The 16,435-nt window shown below is 42.8% G+C and overlaps 1 protein-coding gene across 2 annotated transcripts in view; it reads left to right on the top strand.

Annotated features, from left to right (window-relative positions):
• Positions 1–16,435, top strand: part of samd12 (sterile alpha motif domain containing 12) — a 131,260-nt gene that overhangs the window by 9,873 nt on the left and 104,952 nt on the right. For both annotated transcript variants that reach the window (XM_068711287.1, XM_068711288.1), the window contains exon 2: positions 7,339–7,547. In XM_068711287.1, coding sequence (XP_068567388.1) covers positions 7,339–7,547 — 209 coding nt within the window. The remainder of the gene's footprint in view (positions 1–7,338; positions 7,548–16,435) is intronic.

The raw sequence follows: 16,435 nt of genomic DNA, 5'->3' as shown, positions 1-16,435 counted from the left end.
GAATGATACCTGAGATCACCAACGCCTCTTGAACAGGCCCGCAGCGCCGGCTCATGAATTTTAAAAAGCCATAAACGGCGGGTCTATTAATGACCCGTGGATCCGTCAGGGTAACGGATGCCCTACTTATTTCAGTGTTTGAAGCAGAGACACCTAAAACCTTGTGAGGCTTAAAGTGGAATAACTTACATAATCATGCGCTCTCGTTCCTCTGACAGCAGCGACACCCATTCTGTCTGACACTCAGAACCGACTCCAAGTAATCTGCAGATTGCTGCAACACGTTGTAGGAACACAAACAGGGCATGGAAGCAGCTCAATTTTACGCAGCCTTTCTCTCCGAGCGCAACATAACGTTAACTAGTTTAACTCTACCTTTTTGTGTCTGCAGCTCCACTTCAACTCAAGGACAGCAGAGACTGTTGCTGCAGGTGCCGTTGAGTGCTTTGCTGATGAAATGGTGTGAAATTAGCAATATTTCTTTTTTAAATCAGGAATTAAACAATATTACAAATGGCAAGTTCTGGCACACAGTTTTTGATGTAAATGTTCTGTCTTTTATGGTCTCCAGAGAGTGTGCTTTCTATGAGACTTAAAACTAACAGCCATATTCTGTTTGTCTAGTCCGAATTACACTGCAATTGATACTTTTGAATTGATTTCTATTTTGTCTGCTTCAGTTTCTCAATGCACAAATTTCCGACAAAATAAAAAAAAAACTATATTTGGCTCTACAAAGAAGCTAATGTATCTTTTTCGTATAGAGAGCTATGCAGGAAAACGAGGACTGAAATATTGTATGGTGAAAGTTTTTTCACTTTGACTCTACTGTGCGCACAAATCCTTCCTCCAGTTTATCTCAAATTACTTTGTAGACGTCACTATTTTTGTTGCCTTTATTTAGCATGTTCTGTGTGTTCGGCTCAGATGTCACGCAAACTTCTGCAGATATCTTAGTCAGTCCTTTCCCACTCATGTTAACCTGTTTTATGAGGGTTTTCTTGGAAACAGAGACCACCTCTCCCGGGCGGCCTTAGATCGGTTGCTTTGGTTCACACCTGAGCCCGAACGGACCGCACCAGAATTTTGAATGAAATGGACTAAATGTTGGCTGGTGAAAGCACCCTAAGACCCCAAGAGAAACTTTTGTTCTACAGAGGTCTTAAAAAGAATAAACAAGAGCGAAGAGATCATCGATACACCTCCGTCTCCTGAAATTCTCCAAATCTCCAAAAACTACAGCCCAAAGCGCCCTATGCTGCAGCTCTTTGTCTCTTTCCGCCCTTCAAAGATATTCTAATTAGTACTCTGGTAAGCGTGTAACTGTGTCTTCTGTCCCCCACTGATGGAGATACTCTGTGCAGGGTCCTCGGGGTAGACAGATGAGCAGACGCACCCTTCCTCGCACATTTAGTTCTAATTTTGGAGAGCGGGGGACGGACTCCGTTGACACCCCGAGTAGATCTGCTAGATGTGCTTACTTTCTCAGAGCAGACTGGGTGAGAATCGGCAACGCCTGCCGTGTTAAGTTGCCAATTTTTACATTGTCTGTGCACGGTGTACGAGTGCATGTAAATTATTGCGGATGCATGCGTGAGCTGATTGGAGCGAGATGACAGATGGAGAAAGCTGACCGACTCTGTGAAAAATAAAAAGTGCCAATCCACACATTCATTCCCCGAACCGCTTAGTTATTTTTAGTGTTGGGACTGATTTCAGATTTAGCTCCAAGCCACTGTTAACATATAAAAAGAGAAGCAGCTGCGCGGGTGACTGAAATGTCATTTTGCGGAGATCCTGCCAGTTTTGGTGCCAGGGCCAGCTCTTCAAATTCAAAAACAAGCGTCAGCTGGAACAGCTTTGGTTATGGGAACTCATGCACCCACGTCCTTACATGCCCATTAGCGGACTGGGATTAGCTTCACCTTTCTGCTAAACGTCGCTGGAAGTAAGGCAAAAGAACAAAGGCGTCACGGCTGCAGTGCAGACTTGGTACGATCTCCGCAGTCATCTGGCCCGGCTTACCCTGGCTGCTTCCCCCAGGCTTGGTTTCTGGGTCACACCGTGGATTCTATTCGCAAACAATTCATTCTGCTCCACTTTGAGAGTCAGCCAGAGAGAAAGAGATAACTATGAGCCTGAGCGCCCACACAGAGCAAACTTCACTTTTGATTATGGACCCGCTAGTGGTTTCACTTTGAACCAGCTCGCGCTGTGAAACACAGGCTCAGGAGGTAGCGCAGGAAAAAAACAGCACTTGGCTGCTCCCATTGTTCCCATTGCTCTGGTTTGAAACATATCTCAGCTGGGTTCCTGCAATTTTATACTATAGACTGGTAGTGCTCATTTAATATAATATATGATTATTGAAAGCTCACAGCTCACATTTAAGTGACAGAGCAAACGTGAATGTCAGGCTGCAGCCATGTTACACATCTAATATAGTGAGCAGTCTGCAGATCCTAAAAATGTCTTAAATTCTCAATATAATCACATTAAACCAGTGATGACCTAATTGTTAACCTATGATATCTTAATATTGACCTTATGGTTAATCAATAATAAGGGATTAGTTTGGTTTGGTGTTCTGTGGTCAGTGGTGGAAAGTAACTAAAGATATTTACTCCTAGTACAACCGATGTTACATGAACCGAGACTTCAGAACCAAGTCAATCCCAAAAATTCTGAAAATGTGAAGGTACTCGTTTTCCACCGCTCTTTAGGCTAACGCATACCATCATCCCGGGGATGACAGAGAATGTCCCCCGATAATGCAACATTAGCCCAAGTTTCCATTCAATTGTCATTTGAATTTTAAGCTAACTTTTGGACTGTTGCAAGAAAAGAAATGCTAGTAAGGCGCGTTTCCATCAACTGGTTTTGAGCTAATAAACTCTACTAGGGTAGTTTGGTCAGAAGTTGGCGCTATAGGCTACATGAGGTCGCAATCTGCCAGTAATCTGAGTAGCAGAAGTAGAGGTCTCCTGCGATTTAGGAAGTTTCATCGAATGTTGCCGATTCCATACAGCTGTTTTAATGCGATACAAAACGTGCATAAAAGTAGGAGTGCTGGTTAGCGTTAGCATTTAGCAGCCGGTGGGCAGCACAGGCCTGCTTAGCTAAATAACAAAGCTAACAGCTAACGTTAACAGAGGTTGCATTGAGACACATTATGATGCGTTCAAGCTCTAGTCAATAAACATGAGTATTGGGGTAAATTATGTCATTATGATGTGTTTAAATGTAATCTTGTAAAGTTTAGTTTTTTGCAAAAAATATTATGCCCATCATTAGGGAATAATAATGTATTTTCAAAAACCAGTATGCAAACGCTAATAAAGGAGTGTATGTTGAAGTGCATGGGATTTATTGGGGGGTTTTCATGTGAAATTGGTTATCAAGAATTATGGAATTTCACTGGTATTTCGACAACACCATTTCTGATTTCCTGACATCCCATCAAGTGCTCACCTTAAGTACAATTTTGAGGTACTTGGAGTATTTTGCAAGTCCGAACAGGACTTTCCTCAAAAATTAGAGCATTGAACATCTCAGCAAAGTTAAATAAATGTAAAAAGAAGACAACACCTTTTACATTCAGTATTTATTGGGGGGGTGCTGGCGTAGCACAGAAAATCCTGTAGCTGGTTGAGCAGCACTCATCTGGTCCTGAACCCCAGCGTGATATTACAAGATAAAAATGATTAAGCAGTATATCCTGACTATATGGGGACACAATGTTCCCGTCGGCCGGTATTTCTCAAATACGACTGGTTGGTAATGGCTCCTTGTTCGCAAACCATGTCCAGTAAATAAGAGAGACAGAGTTATGTAAGATTAATCCAATTCTTTATTAATATTCCTCTCTGTAATCTCAGGATGCATTTGGCTGTGCAGGGATGGCGCTATTCTCCAACACCTTCATTCATTTTATCCTCTTGTTTCCTCCCTGTTTTACTGAATCTCAATGAGAGAAAAAAACAAAAAAAAAAAAAAAAGGAGGCTGACATCCTCCATCATCTGTCTCTCTTCCCTCGCGATGCTTGCTCGGCGCATGTCAGGGAGGAGAGAGGGAAGAATGTAATGGTGCTATTTATAGCAACTGTTGCCGTTTAAAAAAAAATTTAAATCTGTATCTCATAGGTCCCTACACACCCACCCCCCCTCCCTTTTTTAAAAGGATTGAGAGAAATGCTGCTGTCCTTCCTCCTTTTGTGTGCCTCCACTTTCCCTAACCCCATCATCATCTTGTCATCCATCCATCCATCTATTCCTTAAGTGCGCCGGTGCCATTGTTTAGATGCCTTCGGCAGAGGATGTATAATTAATTTCTCCTCCAGAGTTGTGCCACACCATTCATGGATCGAGTCAGGGCGAGGAGGAGAGGGGCAAGAGTGAGCTCCATAGAGACGAGGGAGGAATAAAGAGGCAGTGAGGGGGAGCAACGCTTCGTGCTACGCATCTCAAGTTGGCTTTGTTTAAAACATGGCCCGCTCATGTATATTCGCTCTATGTTTTGCAACGGGGGCATCTCAAGACCTCCGTTTCTTATCAGGGATCAGAACAGAGCAGGTCTGCCGCTGTGCTGTGTTTGTGATATGACTTCAAATAGTGATCTGTGATCCACAATCAAACCTGTTGGTCACTGTTATTCTGCTAAATACTCTGGAAAACAAACCCTCGGGATGTGCTGTTTTCATCAATTCCGGATATCCTTTCTACTCACTGAGAAAAGTACATAAGTAAGAACATTTTGTACAGCGGTGGAAGTATTCAGATCTTTTACTTCAGCACCAGTAAAACATTCCATTACAAGTAAATGTCCTACATTCAAACCATCAGAACAGGAGGATTATGTATAATGTACCTAAGGTATTAAAGTAAATGCACTCATTGTGCATAAAACTGTTTTACAGTGGTGGAGGAGGAGCTAGTTTTACACTAACCACTTTATATACAGTTTAGGTAGGTTAGTCCTTTAGTCCATCGATTCCCAAACTAGAGGTTGGGTCCCCTTCGATAGGTCATAAGATAAAACTGGCGGGTCATGAGGGCTTTCTTTAATGCATCTTTCTTCGGTGGGACACAATCCAACAGAAACCTGTGCGGGGTTCAGAGCTGAAACTGTAGAGTAACACAATCCTGAGAGGACGGTGTGATTTGAGGTCCTGAGGGAGGACGTTTCTCCGAAAGGTTTTGCTTTTGCCTGCGGCGCATTCGTTCACTGAATCATACTGAGTTCCTTCTTTTGTTTCCGAGGTGTGTATGTCATTGGAGGAGGAGGGGACCACTTACGGTAGTTTACACCCACCTGCTCCTGTTATATGGAAAGACAGCACCGATGTTGTCGTCGTCGTCGTCGTCTTGTTCCAATCCTTCTCCTGTTAGAGTTGTTGTAGCTGCTCGGTGACAGTGGCCTGACAGGAGTCGGCCTAATTGGCTGTTTTCCTGGGCTTCCTGGGCGTGCCAGCAAACCGACTGAAATGATTGTTTTGGCCAATACATGGCTGTCATCTTTATTTTTCATCCCAGCCAACACAAATGTGTCCATTTGAAACATTGAAACATTCATTTATTGTACACATTTGTACAAGTCCCTGCCTCCAACTTCACCTTCCTGTTTCGTTACGGACCATTAATGTCTGTCAGTGTGTCTTGATCCGTGTATGCGTTGGTGCTTTTCTTGCAGATCTTCCATCGTGTTTTCAAGTTTATTCTCGCTCTTTTGAGACCATTCAGAATGTGCGCCCTTTGAAAAACAAACTTTAATTCCCCAGCAACAGCAGCAGCCTTCAGGTGTGATGAAAAGAGTCTTTGGCTCCGGTTCCACATAAAAAGAGCCGTCCGTGTTTTTTTGGAACAAGTGGGCGGATTGCGCGATGACAAACGGCCTATTTCCATGACACCTTACAACCCACTGCTCGCCGTCGCTTCTGAGCTTGCATCGGTGGCTGATGAGACTGAAATAGTGCCAGAGTCTGACGCTTCACATAAAGAACCAAACTAAAAATAATCACCTCATGGAGGAAATGGCAAAGTAGTGTGGTACGAGTTTATAAAAAGGAATTAAAGCCATCTGCTGATGTGACTATTGTCCTTTATCTCCTGAAGGCTCCAGTCTATAGAATAGAGTCTCTACTCAAATACAACTACATTCAGTGGATTTTAAATCTCCATTTTCAAGTCGTCCGCCTGAGATTCGAACTTAACTGCCAATTTGTTGCAACAAGTAAGCGTTTTACAAGGATTTAGAGCAGTGAAGCTGTTGATCTCTCAATAAGACCCAGTTGTTGTTTTTGCTTTTCTGCTGCAGTTTTTCTAAATTCTAACAAAACACAAGAGCAGTCTCTCTAAAAAGATGCTTCTTTCTGGCTGGAGATGAAACCTGTTGTTGTGTTGCTCAGTCATCAGTTAAAGGTTACAATGGCTGCGAAAGCATTGCCTTTTGTGATGAGGAATGGTTGAAAATGTATTTAATTTGTATTTGTGAATTTGAGAACTATGCCGTGTAATGCGTTATGTGTTGACACCGAAAAGTGGACAAAATATACAAAGATGATAGTGTGCAAACTACATTCTCTTGATTTTTGAGTGTGATGTTGATGGACACTGTGAACTCCTCGCATCTCAACTCTGGTGAAATGAGGCTTTCCAGTAGAGTCATAAAGCCAACAGCCACTGGTCATACCAGACCAGGTCAGCAGGAAAACACCAGAGTGGGTTGAAGCGAGGGTGTTTTTTAGTTTTTTTTATTGCTTATGAATTTACCTTTTCATTTGTAATAAGTAGAAAGTTACATAGTCTTGTTTCAAGATTACATTTTTTTAAATTGTTAGTCTCACTTTAAATAAGTTGCATCTGTGTTATTACTGCTGGTATCATTTGATGGTCAAATACATTGAGTAATTGTAGACCGTTAACTGCGGAACACTGGTATTATTGTTGTATTGAGACTCAGCTCATCCACCATTATCTGCTGACATCTAGTGGACTTTTAGCAGCATAGCATTCAATGTGAGGACCTGTTGGGATTCCACATGCTCACAGATGGATACATCATCAGTAGACCTCGCAGCATGAACTTATAAATCCCCTTAATTAAGAAATCCTTTTAAAATGTATCTATTCAGCACTTCATAGCGCTATTTTGGAAGCCTAAAGTACTGAAAAATGATTTAAATGTAATAATTTCCACAGTAAACTACATTTTAGTTTAGCAGTTTTAGTACAATACTTCCACATACATAAAAGGTAGTAAGTACTAATTCAGCATACTATCAGAAAATATACTTGAGTACTTCATTCTGAAATTATTTTGTTTCCTTCTTGCCCACACAGCTGTTCACTGCAACCTGAGCCAGAATGGCATCGACCACCAGATGTGCCCGGAGGACATGACGTCACAGCTGGAGGAAGAGGAGGAGTCGGTGGACGCGGGGGCTGCGCTGCTGGACGACGACAGCCCGAGCTACCGGGACGTCAGCCCGCCCATGTACCAACGCCGCCCACCGCCACACCGCTCCGTCTCAGAGTCGGAGCTGTCGCGGGTAAGAGTTGGCCCTGAAAGCGTCGCACGCAGGAAGAGGTGTTGGTTCAATGCAGAATCCAGAATCATTACAAATGATTTATTGTCCCAGTGCAGACCGCTCTACAATAAAAATCAGCGCTTAACTTTGGGAAAGTCGCCGTCTAAAGCCATGATGTGTAAACAGGTTTTTATTTTATCTTTCAACCTATTCTGATTTTAGTGCTTGTTTATAGAAGTGTCCCTCTGCTGTAGTAGTTAGCAGTTACTTATTATTGCATTAATGCAAGATATAATCAGTAAATACATCATGATGCATTATTGGAGCTTAAGCAAGGCAGCAGTGTATAAAGGAGTTTACATTGGCTCCGACTTTACCAGCTGAAACATTAAAGTGATTTTTACACATTAATGCATCAATAGTTATAATCCAATGTATAATATTTTATTGTGAGGCGGGTTGTTCAGCATAATAAGTACTTATACTTTTGATACTTGATGAATTAGATGTCAGATGGAAGACGTTTGTACTTCTACTCAAATTGTGAATGCAGGACATTTGCTTGTAACAGAGTATTTCTACATTGTTGTATTGGTACTTTTACATGAGGAAAAAAAATCTCAGTACTTTACTCACAACACTGTTTGAGTCAGACAACAGAAACAGTCTCTTGTTGCTGATGTATTGCCATCCCTGCGGCGCTCGGCTGCGAGCGTGTTAGCACGCCGACGTTAGCACGCCTACGTTAGCATTTAGTTCAGAACAACGTTGTGGTCAGATTACAGTCAGAAAAACATCCTGCTTGCCACACACACAAGAAACAAATCACCCACCATCTTAAATATAATCCCCTATGTTCCCCCACATCCACCTCTTCAGTAAAGACAAATAATTTAACAGGGAACAAGCGAGGCAAGGCAAGCTGTTGTTTCAACTCTACCGCTGTGTTTCTGATAATAGATCAAAGGATCCGTCGTCAGCGATGCAGAATAAATTCCTGACTTCCTCTCCAGAAATAGACCGCGTGGTTGGGACAGTGGGAGGAGACAAGATTGATTGCTCCCAACACACACACACACACACACACACACACACACACACACACACACACACACACTCTCACTCTCACTCTCACTCTCTCTGTCTCTCTCTCTCTCTCTCTCTCTCTCTCTCTCTCTCTCTCTCTCTCTCTCTCTCTCTCTCTCTCTCTCTCTTACATCCTCTTTTCTCTGTGTGAAATCTGTGATAATCAGCTGTCAATCAAAGTGGAAGAACTTTGAGTCGGACGTAGTCCTCTGTGTAAACACCAGACAGGCAGCCAGGCCTCGGTTCAATTAGTGCAAACAAACCTGTACAGTGCGCGCACACACAGACAGACACACACACACACACACACACACACACACACACACACTTGGAGATTCTCTGGATTGTGCTGTAACTGTAAGTTAATATGTGGCGATTGTGTGTCAGTATCTCTAACATACCACCTGCGCTTTGTGGTTTTTGCAGGTATCATCATGTAATTTTATATCGCAGCATCTCTCCGTTTACAGCTGAATTGCATTAGAGACCTGGAGGGGGAGTACTGCATTAGCTGAAATGAATTAACTGACTGCGCTTTCAGTCTCAGTGTTGTGTCTCCGGATTGCACTTAATAAAAATGAGTTTTTTTCTCTTTGGGGGGAAGTTCAAAAGATCAAGTACAGTAAAGGCTGTAATTACATTGAACAGCAATCTATTCTATCATGCAACACAGCCAAGGCACAAGTAGTATTTATTAATATGTTGACTAAGAGCTTGATGAAAAGGTTTGCAGTGTTGGATTCATTGACTTCACTGTTGGCAGTTAAAGTCTTAGTGAAACAGCAGTTAGAGCGTTTACAGCCTCAGTAATGGCATGCACATGAAAGGGAATCTCTATGTGATATGAGATCTTAATCGTATCCTACACATTTCATTGGGTCGCTCAGAAGCGGACACAGTGCCATCTGAAATCCACACACTCACACACACACACACACACACACACACACACACACACACACACACACACACACAGCACCTCCTGTGATGTTGCTTCATGTAAAGCTAATCCTCATTCTATCAACCTTTGACGGGTACATTTATGTACACCAAGGTGCTCAAAATGAATCAAAACTATCAAATGACAGAGATTTTAATATCAAAACAAATATCTGGCATATACAACAATTGTAATTAACATAGGGACATATGAGCTCATTTCTGTGAAGGTACCAGCAGTCATACAGATGTTACATGGTCTAAGTATCCATTCTAGTGCAAATATAAAACCTGTTTCTCTACAAAATAGTACAAATAAACTAAATTCTAAGATTGCGAAAATCCTGTTTTGAATCAACACAATTCACACAAGGGGCACAACAAAATTCTACGTGCTGTACCAAACTACATAGGAGGAATACAACATAAAAATATGAAGTATAAATAGAAGAGTACTGTATATTGTAAAAGTATAAGTTTAAAAAAGGCAAATTCCTGTTTTGAATCATGAATTAAAGATGTCAGAACTCAAGCAACATTTGTAATATAAACGAGAAAACATCTTGCGATGAGACGTCACCAGCCACAAGGACAAAAAAGACCAGGGGCGTAAAGTAGGAGGGGCCAATGGCCCCTTACTCACTTCCTACTAATGTCTCGATCTATAATCTCGCATATCTGTGAGTTCTGTCAGTTTATTCTCAGAAAATAACTAAGTTATTTATTTTTTTGCTCTGAATACTACAACCTTCCCCTGTTCCTTAAATATTTTCTCTAGTGGCCTGATACTCCGTCGTATGACCCGGATGAAGGCCCGAACTTCTAGAAGTAGATGATGTAGACCCAGAGCGGCCTACATCGAATCAGACACTATCTGATCAAACAAACAGGTATTAAAGACATTCAATGCCAGAGCTAAGACGAAAGAAGCATTAAAGGTTTGACACCCAAAACCACTTTTAATCAGCTTACTGGTGCTCAACATCGCATCAGGGATGCTGAGGATTGTTATTGGAAAATCAAAGAAGCTCACTCTTCTGGTTTTCATGTAGGGCGTAATTACCCACGATACATCAATTGGCTGTGAATGATTATGCCGTAATAAATCTAGACTGTATTACATATCCGTTGAAAAGCACACTCCTTGTAGGTCATTTCAGTTCACATCAGCAGTGTTCATTTTCAAATATTGAATCAAAGCTGAATTCCGCGACCCGTCTGGATTTTTTAATGGAGCCGAGGTTCAGCCGTAGATTCAAACACGAGGCATAAAAACAGCCATTTAGACTCAGCGGACGGCTGTGACATCCGTCGCAAATCATCTCATCTCAGTCGTGATCGATATCAAGCCCAAGGTGAATATATCTTGTTTGGTGTTAACACACCCTGCCAGCTTTATGGACCCTGCACGAATCCCAAGGTTGAGGGACAGTGAAGGGGTCCTGCCCACCTTCTTTAATGGTGCCTGTGTAAAGTTGGCAGACAGTGGGCTTCTTCAAGAAGGCTTCTTCATTTATCCAGCACAGCGTGTTGTTCTCCGTCAGCCGTCCACTGTCTCTGGAGACACGCACACACACACACACACATGCACACACACACACACACATGCACACACACACACACACACACACACACACACACACACACACACACACACACACACACACACACACACACACGCACGTGGACGCATCTCATCTCCATCCTCCTGTATGTAACGGATTAATTAATACAGGGAATTTTCATCTCCCGCCAGCTCTGGCCGAGAGGAACGGAGAGAGAGAGAGAGAGAGAGAGAGAGAGAGAGAGAGAGAGAGAGAGAGAGAGAGAGAGAGAGAGAGAGAGAGAGAGAGAGAGAGAGAGAGAGAGTTAATTAGCTGAGCAGTGGAGATGGGGGCCGACGACCCTGGGCTCCGTGTCTCAAACAGCCATTCACTCAGTCAACATGACACTAATGGCAGTGGCCCTCCTCCTCCTCCTCCTCCTCAGCCCCCCTCTCTGTCCAGTACCTCTCAAAGAGCGGTTGCAGTGTCTACTTGAACACTAGAGGGCAGTATATAACAGTGTTACAATAGACAGGGGAAGGATCACAGTCGAATGCAGCCTTGCGGTTTCCCCGGTATTCTTAAAACAACATAAAAATAAATGGAGGAAGCGGAGTCAGAATTTCTAAGCGATGGATTTACACACTGACAAGTCAGAGCAGAATGTATGAGTCAGACAGTGAAGCATGATATTTTAGCATAGCTAAGCCTCCATACATAACTGGATTCTGGTATATGAAAGGATAACGAATGAGAAAATAACAGTAATGTAGAATATGTCTTCATAGGAGAAGTTATAATTATTGTAAATACTGTACAGGACTAAACACTAGTCCTTGGCTGCTAATAAGTACATTATATATAAAACATAAAAAAACAATGTATTACATGTTCAGCAGTGTGTGTCAAGTTGTTCTAGTCATAAATCTGTAATAGATATTGTCTTGTGGTTAGGCGCCCACGCTAATAATGAAAGTTTAGCGTGTAAAGCGGCTTGGGTCATTATGATGGAAGTATATCATAAGTTGTTGCAGCAATTTTTGGGTTGAAACTATTTGTTACACATATTTGTTACTAACAATTTTTTAACACAAGAGAAAATTTCTAAAAATGAGACTCCAAGAGCTTGAAGAACACCATAGAAACATCTATGCTGAGATTTGGTATCAATAACTTTTTAAATTTTGAGATTGAAAAGTTATTGTGTGTGTTTGTGTATTTATCTCTGCATCACTAGAATAAATTCCTATTCCCCTGCATTTCCACATTTGACTGTTTTGATGCATCTCTCACTAGTTTGGAAACCGTCTCCCCTCCCAGCTTGTATTCAACATAGGCTTTAGAATAAAATGTATTATTAGTGAGGGTTGTAACAACGTAGCAACACTGCTTTTGTCCAATGTTTCAATCGGGAAATTATCTGTAAAAAAAAAAAAGAAGTCTGTAGAATGACTTATTTTTAACTTAAATACTAGACCTCATCACGTCCCTTGTCTTTGAAAAAGAAATTGTGTAAACAAATGTGTAGTTCACTAACTATTGCTTTATAACAGATGCATTACACCTCTAGAAATGGAGCTATATGTAGAAACGGAACCTGTCCTCGTTTCCTGATGTACTCTCCACTCTGACGTCTCCTGTGTTTCTGATTGGGACTGTTTTGAACGCAGCCGTGTTTCATCCCCTACAGACGGTATCTCTGCTAATGGCAGCTGTAACGGTTCTGATAAACATCAGCAGCTCTTGTGCCGTCAAAGAGGAATTGATTGTTGTTGTTTTTGTTCGCCCTTGTACGCGCCTGTTCAATAAATGAAAACGCTGCCCTCTTCAGTTGTCCGGGGAAATATCCCGGGTTAGAGGTTCAGCTGTGGGTATTTTCTGGGGAAGTAAACACAACCATGAAATATGTGTGACATTCTAAGGTCTTTTGTGGCCAGTTTAATGAGAAATACAGTACAGCGACATTGACGAAACAACGCTGTGCTAATCGTGGCTGTGGTGACACTTTTAATTGAGTGTGCAGCCGTTTGACCCTGCAATCAGCCCAGCAATCGTGGAGACCAAATGAGGCGGGGGGGGGGGGGGTTGTCGCTGCTCTCCTTCACAACTACACGGCTGTGTTCTAACACAACTGCCAAACTCACTCCCAGTCACACAATGTTGTTTTTTTGTCACTGGAGCGCTTCAAATTCCCAGCTCCCCTTTTGTATTCCCGCACCGCCTCCACAAACGGGGGGGGGGGGGGGCATGTGATTGCCTCTTGATTAATTTTGCCGAGTGCATTCATATTGGATCTTTAAATGCTTATCAGCGATTACATGCTTCATTATGTTAGTAATAGTTCTCCACTGTGGTCGTTAATGTGTGGATGTTTATTCCAAGACTCAGAGGTTTCTTTTTTTCGTGTTTTGGGTTGTGCCCCCCCCCCCCCCCCCCCCCCCATCCCCTCCTCCTCCTCCCCCCTACGGCTTTATTCCTTGTCTTTTTAATTTCTGAGGTTGTCCTTGCTCTGTTGCTAAGGTAACGATGAAGAATACTGGTAGCTGCACTGGGCTTTCAGTTATCAATTAAAGCCAAGGACAGCAACGCGCTGCACGCACGTTGGCACACATGGTGATTGGATGCTTTCTCTGCCTGGGCTGCACATGTGGATATATATATATTTATATATGTGTGTGTGTGTGTGTGTGTGTGTGTGTGTGTTTTTGCCCGTTCCCCAGACGTATCCCACTTAGAAATAAAGCAGGCTTCTCCTCTCACCCCTGCGCTGTCACTCACATCTCTAATTGGCCCGGAGTCTCTTGAACACAGCTCTTTGAGCGTGATTGTGCTCGTGTTTTCTTCCCTCTGCTGTTCTCTCTCCGCCCTTTTGGCTCGGCCGACCGGCCGGCTGGCTGGCTGGCTGGCTGGCAGGAAAGGCACCGGCTCACCTATTGTGCCCCGGCCCCGGGAACACCGCTACGGGCTAAACCAGTGCAGAATGTAAAACACAGATGGCCATTGACTCACAAATGGATTCATGGAAAAATGAGAGAGCCTCTTGGGTCAAATTCAGCCGTGTCCATTCCAGAGCACTAGCTTTTTTTTTTCTTCCTCTTTCCCTCTACTCTCCATCTTTTATTTCTCTGCCTCATCTGTCAGTCCAGCCATCCTCCATACTCCCAGCATCCCCCCCCCCCACTACTCTCCCAAACTCCCCTTTCCTCTCACACACACTCCTCCTCTCTTACTCTCTCTCTCCTGTAGCCTCAGGCCCCTAGTCAGGGTTAATTAGCATTAAGTTGATATGTGTTTAATGGTTAATGTGGTTTTCTTCCTGCGATGCCACTCTCTCCCCCCAGCTCTGTGCATTCACCCAACCACGCAGGCTACCCGAGCAATCGCGTGGAGAGCGGTGGCGGCCTCGCCTACCTGCTGGCTTTGACTGTCAAAACCAGCCGAAACCAGCGCGCACATCTCCCCCAATTTCCCTTTCTCTCCGGGACGCTAGATATAGTGAGTGAGTGGGAAGGAGCTGTGGAGAGACAGAGCGAAGAGAGAGGAGAGGGTGAGGCAGTGCTATATAATAAGAAACAGGTGAGAGGGAGAGAGAGAGAGAGGGAGATGGGAAAGATGAGAGCGCCAGTATGTGGGGAGAGGAAGTGCGAAAGACAGTGTGATAGATCTGACAGGGACTGAGCGAGATCGAATATGGGGGAGAGATGAGAGATTGGGAGGGGGGGGGGGTGGAGGCAAAGCAAAGCAGAGGAAATGCTGCCAGTACCTGTTATTCTGCTCTCCTCTGGGCGGAGAAGAGACGGGTTTCCATTGCTATGCCGCACCACACGGCAGCCTAGAGAGCAGGCTGAAGTGGAGGGGAGTGGATGTGAAATTTTAATCACCTCTCTCTCCGTTTGTAATTTTTAGCAGCCCCCTCAATCAAAATCAAAACGCATCGCCAGCACTTTCAAGAGCGATGCTCCGGCAGGATATTTAAACTTGTAACCAGAGTAGTGCAATGCAGATGCGTGCATGTACTGTATGTTTAACTGTTACATTCTGATATACATATATATTATATTGCATGTCATACTTTGGTGCAGATTGGATTAAAGCCTCACAATTGTTTTGTGTTTTGATTTAGCTTGTTTGCAGGACACTCAACGTGTGGAGAGAGGTAATAAACTTTTTTGTCAACTTCAAATGGCCGTGATTCATAGCGGCAGAAAGTTGCTGGCATTTTACGTTTTTGTGGCCGGAGGCGTTATGTTTTTGAGTTTGTCCGTCCGTCTGTTCCATTCTTGTAAATGCGATGTATCTCTGGGAACGCCTGGAAGAATTTTGTCAAATTTGGAACAAATGTCCACTCGGACTCAAGGATGAACTGCTTAGAATTTGGAGGTCAAAGGTCACTGTGCGTGTTTGGCCATAACTCAAGAATTGATTTGCTGATGATTGATAATAATTATGCCAATTTTACACAAATGTAATGACGTTTTGGACAGATATGGATGTAGACTGCAACATGACTGGTTGACGGAGGCCTAAGACCGTCAGGCTGTAATTTTAGTTCCCCCACATCTTTAATTGATTCATTGTTTGAGTAAAATACTCCAAATATCTTTGATTCTAGCTTCTCCATGTTTTATTAAGTGTTGTTGTTTTTTTAACTGTTCGTCGGACAAAACAAGACATTTGTAGGCGTCAATTTGGGCTCTGGAAAATTTTGATGGACATTTTTCCCTATTTTCTGATTAGATATAAAATATTTATTGAGAAAATAACAACAACAAAATACATGTCTGCTGGATTTGGTGTCCACGGTATGGTTCTGGTTTTCACAATGTTTTTATGTGTTGTTTTTACTAGTTAATAAAAAAAGACGTGTTGGTGGTAATGAGCTGTTCAAGGTAGCAATCTGTCAATAAAAGCTGCTATAAATTATGCAGGTTGCAAAACATTCCTGACAAAAGAAAAAATAATTTCAGGCCTTAGGGCTACAATGCAATTTGGGGAGAGAAAAAGTGAATGTCAACAAAAACATTTACTTGTAATGGGTACCTTAATGCTGGGCAGGCGTGGTTTGGATCAAGCACGTTATCAACCCTCGACTGATTGTAGAATCATTTGGGTAAACTGCACAGCAACATTTTTATGAAACATTGTTCTCCTATAATCAGGACAGTGTAATTATAAAGGAGAGCAGTATACAAGGCTGCCATCCTTATTTAAACATCCACGTCTGAGTTGAAATCATTAACCCTACCAAGCTCTCACCAATGTTGTTCATCAGCAAACCTAACAAATGCGCTGAAGAAGCACTAGCCAATCAGAGGCAGAGTAAGGCGGGTCTTCGCGGAA

Source organism: Cebidichthys violaceus, unplaced genomic scaffold, assembly GCF_023349555.1.
Source record: "Cebidichthys violaceus isolate CVI_PGR_0920_01 unplaced genomic scaffold, fCebVio1.0.p SCAF_16, whole genome shotgun sequence".
NCBI lineage: Eukaryota > Metazoa > Chordata > Actinopteri > Perciformes > Stichaeidae > Cebidichthys > Cebidichthys violaceus.
The sequence above is the reverse complement of the archived record's forward strand: the minus strand, read 5'-3'. Positions and strand labels throughout refer to the sequence as shown.